The following is a 10,000-nucleotide window of genomic DNA, read 5'->3' as shown; positions in this document are numbered from 1 at the left end:
AAGCTGCGAGGCTAACTTGCTGACATAGCCTAGGCAGAAATGATTTTGAATGCAACAATCATTCTGAGAACGTAGGCAATCATGCAGGATGGACCAGCAGTGTTAGGAGTATAGAGTTATGGTCTGGGTTCACACGGGCCGACGCAACAACGCAAAGACGTATGGGAGTATCATTTGGAGATGCTACATGCATCATTGCGTCTTTGCATCGTTATGTCGCTGGCTTCCATTGACCATGAATGGTAGACTGTATCTTTGCATCTCCCTGTGTGAACCGGCAGATATGAAGGCAGATAAACATGACTTAGGAAAAATGTGTTTGTTGACCGTGGCACTTTTTGAATAAGTATTTTTTAAGTCAATTTGTAATTTCTTCTCTCCTGAAAAACCTTCAAATGACTTAGGCGACGATGCTATGAGTATACTATGGGGCTAACGGTTTTGAAATGTTCTTTGCTGAAGAGTTGGCCTACATACAGAGGCCAGGGTTAATGTGGCTAAACCACATGTGACATTCAAGCGCTCAAAAACGCGGAAAACCGCATCGAGTACACGAACACGATTTTAGTCCGCAAAGGTCTCTTTGGATCAAAGGTCTCTTTGGATTTTTTTTGGCACGGCAAACCAGAAATGTGCATTTTTTTCTCCTTCCTTTTGAAGTGCGCTGCCCGCTTAAGGCAGCGGGTAAGTCTCTCGCTGCCGTGTGCCAGGCACCGATAAGACCCCCTGTCTGTCTGTCTGTCTGAGAGCTGATTCTGGGCCCACCAGCACGGACACACGCCACGCCACCACCCTCATCCCCACGCCACGCCACCACCCTCATCCCCACGCCACGCCACCACCCTCATCCCCACGCCACGCCACCACCCCCATCCCCATCCCCAAATCCATAGGCCGCCTTTCACACCAGACTAACTTAAATTACTTAAATCAGTGGTTCTCAAAGTGGGGTCCGGCGTCCCCCAGGGGTCCTTGAGGGAGTTCCAGGGGGTCCCCAGCTAAATTATAGTTTGGAACCAAGTGGACCCTTCTGGGTCTGTAACTCTGTGAGTGTACAAATGGAAGTTAAGAGTTAAATTAACATTGATTTACAATATAAATTTGGGGTCCCAGAGATAATAATAATAATAAACTTTATTTATAAAGCACTTTTTAAAACAATGTTACAAAGTGCTTTCCAATACAGGTTAAAATACAGTAGTAGAATAAAACAACAACAATAAGCAATATTAATACAGGTGAACACAAAATAAAACAATCAATAATTTAAGTAAAAGCCATCGTGAACAGGTGGGTTTTTAGCTGTGATTTAAAAGAGCTCAATAGGGTGATTTGTCTTAGGGCCTCTGGTAGGGCATTCCACAGTTTAGGTGCACGGGCCGAGAAAGCCCGGTCACCCATGGTGACACGCTGGGTAGCTGGAACTACCAGGAGCGCCTTGCTTGCCGATCTAAGGCTACGTGTTGGCCTATGGGGCTCCAGCAAATCTTGTATGTAGATGGGGGCCAAGCCATTTAGTGCCTTAAAAGTGGTAATTAAAATTTTAAAATCAATCCTAAAATGAACAGGCAGCCAGTGGAGGGAGGCGAGGACAGGGGTAATGTGGTCACGCCTTCTGGAATTGGTTAGTAATCTGGCTGCTGAGTTCTGGACCATTTGAAGACGGGAGATAGTTTTTTTATTGAGTCCGGAATATAGTGAGTTGCAATAATCTAAGCGTGTTGTGATGAAAGCATGGATTACCTTCTCAAGGTCAGGGAATGAGATGAATGATTTTATTTTTGCTATATTACGGAGTTGGAAGAAACAGGATTGGACAACCTTAGTGACTTGCTGATTAAATGAGAGACTGGAGTCGAACATCACGCCTAGATTACGGGCTGCATTTGTTATGTTATTGGACAGATTGCCAAGCTGTGACTGGAAAGCGGGGATGGAATGTGGGGGGCCAAAGAGGAGGATTTCTGATTTAGAGTCATTTAGCTGGAGGAAGTTCTGGGACATCCAACACTTGATGTCTGATAAACAAGCTAGGATTAGGGATATATCTGTGCTGCCAGGTTTGAGGGGGATGTAGAGCTGAGAATCATCTGCATAACAGTGAAAGTTTATTTTATGTTTCCTTATAATATGGCCAAGTGGGAGCATATAAATAGAAAATAATAATGGGCCTAGGATTGAACCTTGAGGAACACCGGAGGTCAGGGGGATCTGGGAGGATTTTGCATCCCCAATTGCCACTGAAAAGCTCCTATCAGAGAGGTAGGAGCGCAGCCAGTTAAGGGCTGTGCCTCTGATCCCCACCCACTCTGACAAACGGTCAATTAAAATGGAGTAATCCACAGTGTCAAACGCCGAGCTAAGATCTAAAAGTATTAAAATCGAACAATCCCCGGAATCGGCAGCACGTAGAAGGTCATTTGTGACCTTTAAAAGCGTTGTTTCCGTGCTGTGACCGGCACGGAACCCAGATTGAAAGTCCTCAAAAATATTATTAAAATTCATAAATGAAATAAGCTGATTTGAAACTATTTTTTCTAAAATTTTGGATAAAAAAGAAAGATTAGAAATTGGTCTAAAATGATCTAAAACAGAGGGGTCTAGTGTTGGCTTCTTCAGGAGGGGTTTTACAAGAGCAGCCTTAAAACTAGAGGGGAAAATACCAGTGGATAAAGAGCAATTAGCGATGGTTAAAATGTTGGGTCCTAAAACATGTAAAATCTCTTTAAAAAATCTGGTTGGGATGGAATCCAGAGTGCAGGTGGAGGATTTCATGTGAGATATAATTTCTTCCAAGGTTGACGGGGAGACTGGTTCAAAATGAGTGAGCATAGCAGGGAGGGGGGCGGGGCATTCCCCTAGTGCTCTGGACTCAGGGATAATCTGTTGTCTGATGGTTAAGATCTTATTTGAAAAATGGGTGAGAAACTCTTCACACCTTTCTGGTGATGCTTCAAGGGGTTGACTGGGGGGGGGGTTGATTGCTGAGTTGATGGTCTGAAAAAGTACCCGGGGGTTATTAACTTGTGTACTAATTACACGTGAAAAATAATCATTTCTTGCCTCTTTGACTGCGGTCTGATAATCAGCCATGGCTTCTTTAAGCATATTGTGGGATGTGGCTAGCCTATCCTTTCTCCATCTCCGTTCAGCTCTACGACACTGTCTTTTCATTTCATTTGTGTGATCATTCAACCAACGCAAGGTGATTGGTTTTTGATGTCTAATTTTAAAAGGTGCTATTTTGTCCAAAATGTGTATGCAATTACTGTTAAAATGGTCTACTAGCTCATTCACAGAGGGTTGAGGCTGAGCAGCGATGTAGGGCGGAGCAGCTAGGAAGGCATTTTTAAAACGGGCGGCAGAGTTTGCATTAAAAACACGAGAGCGGGACGATAAAAGGGGCTTGGGAGCAGGATAAGGAAGCAGGGTTTGAAAGGACACAGATTTGTGGTCAGATGGAGGGAAATCTGTGATAATTACAGTATTTACAGAGAAACCAAATGAGAGTATCAAATCAAGTGTGTGGCCCTTCAAGTGAGTGGGACCAGTAACAGATTGAACCAAATTAAATGATTCATAAAGTGTGATAAAATCAGCTGCTTGCACAGATTTGGAGGGACAGCAGACATATAAATTTATGTCACCAACCAGAAGGAGTCTGTCATATTTTGGCATAATGAGTGATAAGAGGTCAGAGAACTCATCTAGAAAACCGGTGCTTTTCGGGGGCCTATAGATTAAAACGACTAGGAGGGAGGGTGTCTTGCAGTTTACTAAAAAGCTAAGACTTTCAAATGAGGAAAAACTACCAAAAGATATTCGGGAGCACTTAAAATTGTCTCTAAAAATAACGGCAAGACCACCACCACGGGAGGTTACTCTAGGCTCATTAAAATAAGCAAAGCCAGGGGGCAGGGTCTCCGTAAGAGGGGCCACGTGGCCTTCCTTCAACCACGTCTCTGTAATAAAGAAAAAGTCCAGGTTATTGGACATAATAAAATCTTGACATAAAAATGATTTCTCCTTCAAAGCCCTGACATTTAAAAGAGACATTAAAATTGGGGTGGTGGCTGGAGTAGTGGGGGGGGATTGATTGTGATGAATTGCAGGTCTGACTAGGTTAGTGAAATTTACTGTAGATAGAGGATGAACCAGCACGCAGGGCCTCTTACTGATAAGTACAGGAATATGGAAGTGAGTGGAGGCAGAGGTGATAGGGTGATATACAGCATGTTCAATGTGTCAAAGAGTGTTAACATTGACATTAAAGGCAATGCAATGGATGAAATTGGAAAGTAACTGTCTTGTGCCTTTCAAATTAGGATGGAGACCATCCCTTTTGAAGAGGTCATACTTTAAGAAGAAATCATCAAAATTATCAATAAAGGTGTAGCCTGCTGCTAGGCAGAAGTTTTGCAGCCATTGGTTAAGATTGAACAGACGACTAAAATGCTCACTGCCTTTGGAGAGAGATGGAATGGGGCCAGACAGAACACATTTCACTTTCAGGCTCTCAATTTTGACACACAGTGTCTCAAAGCTGGCTTGAAGTTTAGCTGATTCTCTAGTCATGACGTCATTTGTGGATGCATGTATAATAATAGTGTGGACAGAGGGATGAAGGTTAGTGAGAGTAGGAATGAGTTCAATAAAGTTCTGAACCCTGCCACCACTGAGACAGTATGTAATGGCGCAGGGCAGCCTTAGAAAACGCACAATGCTGTCGCCCAGAACCATCAGTCCAGGCTGGCTGGGGCTGTTCTCGTCACTGTATACTGACAGCTTGGGGGGGAGGTGGGGGGGGGCAGACGGGGCTTGCCTCGATGGGACAGTGGGCATTGTCACTGACACTAGACCGGAGCTGTTCCCAACTCGTTGTGCTACTTGAGTGGGGGAGGGGGAGGGGGGGTGGGGGGCGAAGGACACAGCTGGCCTCATCAGGGCAGGGGGCGTTGTCGCTTCACCGGGGGCAGGGGTCATTTCCACGGTTTCACTACTATCAGCGGTGGTCGGAATGTGGGAAACGAGAGTGGTAGCTTTAGCTGTTTTGGCTACACTGGGCGACCCTCGGCGCCGCCGCTTGCCCACAGGACGAGCCTGTCTTGGGGTGGAGGCGAGAGTTACGGAGCCGAAGGCGGAGGAGTCGGAGGAAGAGTCGGAGTTGTGGCCGCGGCGCTTTTTCGGAAGAGATCTCGGATCCGTGCGCCGTGGACATCCACCATTTGGCATGTCCGCCAGGTCCTGCAGCGATGAGAAGGAGTTGGAGCATTGGAATCCATCGACCAGGTCCCGATCTCCAGAAGCAAATGGGCTGAAGAATGGCATAGAATGTCTCCGATGTGCTCCTTTGACCACCGAAACCCAGGAGGGCGTCGCTCCGAGAGACGGCTGCGAAGCACCGCCACTCTGAGCACCACCAACCGGGGGCTCCACAGGGGCAGCCTCGCCGAGCACCAGCGGGACATCACCGGCACCCGGAGCGCCAACACCCGGGAGTTCCATGGTGGCCAAACGGTCCTGGAGCTGTGACTGCCGCTGGAGAAGTTCATTGAGAAGGTTTGTGATGGAGTGGAGCTCCGTCTTCACTGAGTCTATTTCCGTCATTGTTGGAGCCATTGTAGAACCCGTAGCAAAGTTATCTACCAGGCTAGATGTCAGCTACATCGAACTCTGCTAGGCTGGCACCATGGCTAAAGACGAGCCACCGCCAGCTAACAGAGATCAGTCCAAAAGAATGTGATCAAAAGTGTCGATCACTGAGATCGCATAGCATAGACAGATCTGCTAGACAGGCACCATGGCTAAAGACGAGCCACCGCAAGCTAGCAGAGAGTTGTCAGAAACGTGTGATAAAAAGTTCCGATTACCGAGATCCCGTTGTGGTATGGAGAGTGTCGATCACTGGGCTAATATCCAGGTTTTGGATTTAAAACACTGAGTATAAAGCTGTTAAAATAGCGTTTAAAAGTCACTATGTGACAGAGCTTCTCACTGACAGCACGGACGCTCACGCATGCGCTCCTGTGAGATAGAAATGCCATTAAATGAGATAGAAATGCCATTAAATGGGGGGTCCGTAGAGTAGACTAATGCAGGTCAAACTGGGTGTCCTTGAAATTAAACGGGTTGAGAATCACTGCTAAAGCCGTCAAAATCTTCTCTCATGGGGGTCCCTGGCATATATTTTCAAATGGGGGTCCGCGGGGCCAATTAGTGTCGATTTGGGGGGTCCTTGACATGAAAAAAGTTTTGGAACCACTGACTTAAATAACTAAAATAACTAGTTCTCAAACCTTTTTTTATGACAAGGACCCCCGAGATGTGCCTGCAGTTTCCAAACATTTTGGAGACTTTGTTCAAAAATAGCAGATGCACAAGCTCACAGTGTGGCACAAAGTGTGTGTGCACACACACGCGTGCACACATGCACGAGCGCAGTCTCTGTAGGAGTCTTCTGATTGGAGCGTGTTAATTCATCCCTGTGTGTGTGTGTGTGTGTGTGTGTGTGTGTGTGTGTGTGTGTGTGTGTGTGTGTGTGTGTGTGTGTGTGTGTGTGTGTGTGTGTGTGTGTGTGTGTGTGTGTGTGTGTGTGTGTGTGTGTGTGTGTGTGTGTGTGTGTGTGTGTGTGTGTGTGTGTGTGCGCGTGTGTGTGCGTGTGTCTCTCAGAACCACGTGAACCCAGCGCTGGACTTCACTCAGATCCCTCCAGGCATGCTGGCTCTGGACAACATGCATTACTTCAGTCTGCAGCAGCAGCACCAGGACGCATACATCAGGGTGAGCACGCACGCACGCGAACACACACACACACACACACACACACACACACGCACGCACGCGGACACACACACACACGCACGCGAACACACACACAAGGGGTGTCGGTCTCAAGTTACCACAGAAACAACACTGATGGCCAATCAGCTGGTGTGAGCATTCTTTTTGACTGAGATTCCACCATAGTCACCAGACCTGACCTGATAGATTCCACCATAGTCACCAGACCTGACCTGAACTGAGATTCCACCATAGTCACCAGACCTGACCTGAATTGCCAGAACATATTTATGAGGGGCACTAGCCCCTCCTATGCCCAGCTTTGTGTGTTTGTACCACTGGAATCTGAGGTATGATGATAAGAGCACCCCTCACTTCACAAGAGTGTGATTTTGTTTAACCCGTTTAGGCCTGACCTCAAAATTTAAAAAAAATCTTCTAAATCCTCCAGTTTTCTGAAATAAATATTTTCACAATTTTTCAAAAATAGCAGGCGCGCTATGAGCTTGTAGATCTGCTATTTTTCAATAGCTAAATTATAACATAATGTGGGATAACATCACCACCCAGTGCCTTGTCGTCTGGTGTGTAGAACCAGTGGTATAGGAACCTGTTCATATCATAATGTGCGTGTGTTTCAGATCGTGCTGGAGAACAGCAGCAGAGAGGACAAACACGAGTGTCCGTTCGGCCGCAGCAGCATCGAGCTGACCAAGATGCTCTGTGAGATCCTCAGAGTGGGAGAGCTGCGTAAGTCTACGCACGCACATACATACACACACACACACACACACACGCACACACACACACACACACACACACACACACACACACACACACACACACACACACACACACACTCTCTCTCTTTCCAACACGTGGAGAGACAGTAGAGGGGAAGATCGCTGGATCTGCTACTTTTGACGCTGTTTTGTGGGAGTGGGAGAGCTGCGTAAGTCTACATACACACACACACACGCACGCACGCACGCGCACGCACACGCACACGCACACGCACACGCACACGCACACACACACACACACTCTCTCTCTTTCCAACACGTGGAGAGACAGTAGAGGGGAAGATCGCTGGATCTGCTACTTTTGACGCTGTTTTGTGGCGAATAAGGAGGAGGAAGTAGACTTTGTATGTTTAGCTGCTAGTGGTTTTCTGGCAGAAAAAGAGCCACTGCCTGCCTCACTGTTACCACCCAATGTCACCATGACTCGTACGAGCCGGGGTGTGGGGGGGGGGTGTGTGTGTGTGTGTGTGTGCGTGTGCGTGTGTGCGCGTGCGGGACAGGGCCAGGAGGGACCCTGCCCTGCTGACTCTGCAGTGGCATCTGATGATGTGTGAACGGGAGCAAGGACACAGGGCCTGCTCTTTAGCCAGAAATAACTCTTTCTCACACGTGCGTGCGTGCGTGCGTGCGTGCGTGCGTGCGTGCGCGTGTGCGTGCGCGCGCGTGCGTGCGTGCGTGCGTGTGAGAAAGAGCACACATGCACGCACACTTTTGTAGCCCATGTCCGGAGGTATGGCATTACTCATCGAGCGTGCGTCATAAGGTGTGACCTGTTTTGAACGCTGTTCCCCCGCCTCCATGCATCATGTGACCTTTCTGTTGCTCCGCCTCCATGCATCATGTGACCTTTCCGTTGCTCCGCCTCCATGCATCATGTGACCTTTCCGTTGCTCCGCCTCCATGCAAATGACTGCGGTGGTTAAATGGACCGTGATCAAAACGCATGCCTGTACACAGCTTGGGCTATCAGCGATCACAGAACATTATCATAGAACCGTTTTACATTTACCATTCAGGACGGGAACCCCTTTTGGTGTTTTTAACCCCTTTTTGGGGTTCTGTACCGTATATGTACAGTATTAAAAAATGACAAAAATATGATGCTGCTATAAAAATATTTGAAGTTTTTCAGAAAACTTAGGTCAGGATTTAGAAGGAGTTTTTAGAATTGGCCTCAGTCCTATAAAATGGGTTAAATGTCTTCGTTGTCAACAAGTTTTTAGCATCACAGCATTCCAGTTTAGACTTCAATTGTAGTTTAGTTTAGTTTATTACAATCTTGGAACCCATGCAGTAGGAGGAAACAAATATTTATTTCCCCTTTGTTTTGGTCTCTGGAGGCACCACCTCCTTTTTGGGTAGGTTTGGCTGTTCTCGCGTGCGTGCGTGCGTGCGTGCGTGCGTGCGTGCGTGCGTGCGTGCGTGCGTGCGTGCGTGCGTGCGTGCGTGCGTGCGTGCGTGAATGGCTGATGGGTAAATGGGAAAAGAATGACGCTCTCGACTGTGGCTGACCTTTTAACTATAAGAGCATGAAATATACTAATGAGGTGCGTGTGTGTGTGCGCGTGCGCTCGTGCGTATGTGCGTGTGTGCGTGTGGAGTTGCATCATCTTCGTCAGTCATAGAGGTATTCAAGGGTGAAACGGCTATAAAAGCTTAACTATAAAAGCTTAACTGTCCTATATTTAGTCATACAGCGGCAGCGTGCGGCGGAGATGAGAAGCAACGACAATAGCCCGACTACAAGCTCTCAACACCTGCAAGGCGTTGTGAGCTTGTAGATAGGCCATGTAGATCGGCTATTTTTTAAATGTTTGCCTGTTTCTTAGGTAATATTTGACACTGACGTAGCAATGGTCTTTTTTTATTAGTGTAGTTGTTTATTTATTTTCATTCAAAGCCCAAACCGAGCCAATGCAACTAGTCGAAACTCCTTGCAACAATACAGTTTTAAGGTCAATCTCTCTCTCTCTCTCTCTCTCTCTCTCTCTCTCTCTCTCTCTCTCTCTCTCTCTCTCTCTCTCTCTCTCTCTCTCTCTCACACACACTCTCACTCTCTCACTCTCTCACTCTATCTCTCTCCTCGCCCCCTCGTTGTTCCGTTTCTGATCCTAAAAGAGGAATTGTCCTCACTGGGACATTCTGGATAATGAGTAATTTTACTTTGGTGCCAATATTTACTTACAGTAAGTAAACAAGAATTGATGACATCAATTATTTACCAGCTGCTGCATTATATCCCATGGCTGAGAGGTCGGCTAGAGGGAAAAAAGTGTGTGGTTGCCTAGAGACGAGGCAGCCAATCAGGACGATAGGTTGTCAGTACAGCCAATGAGAAACATAGGTCTCAACAGCACCGCAGAGAGAACATTGACCAGCTGTGCTTACACAGCAGCACCGCAGAGAGAACATTGACC

General features: G+C 47.1%; 1 protein-coding gene across 1 annotated transcript in view; it reads left to right on the top strand.

The window, feature by feature from the left end:
• elmo1 (engulfment and cell motility 1 (ced-12 homolog, C. elegans)) overlaps nt 1-10,000 on the top strand; it is a gene marked incomplete at its 3' end in the record, with an annotated part of 191,011 nt that overhangs the window by 46,480 nt on the left and 134,531 nt on the right. The window contains exons 11-12 of the mRNA XM_079522966.1: nt 6,670-6,780; nt 7,422-7,530. Of these exons, the coding sequence (XP_079379092.1) occupies nt 6,670-6,780; nt 7,422-7,530 (220 nt within the window). The remainder of the gene's footprint in view (nt 1-6,669; nt 6,781-7,421; nt 7,531-10,000) is intronic.

The sequence above is a fragment of the Electrona antarctica genome, assembly GCF_951216825.1.
Source record: "Electrona antarctica genome assembly, chromosome: 15".
In the NCBI taxonomy this organism is placed as follows: domain Eukaryota; kingdom Metazoa; phylum Chordata; class Actinopteri; order Myctophiformes; family Myctophidae; genus Electrona; species Electrona antarctica.
Note: the sequence above shows the minus strand (reverse complement) of the source record. Positions and strands in the feature narration are given on the sequence as shown.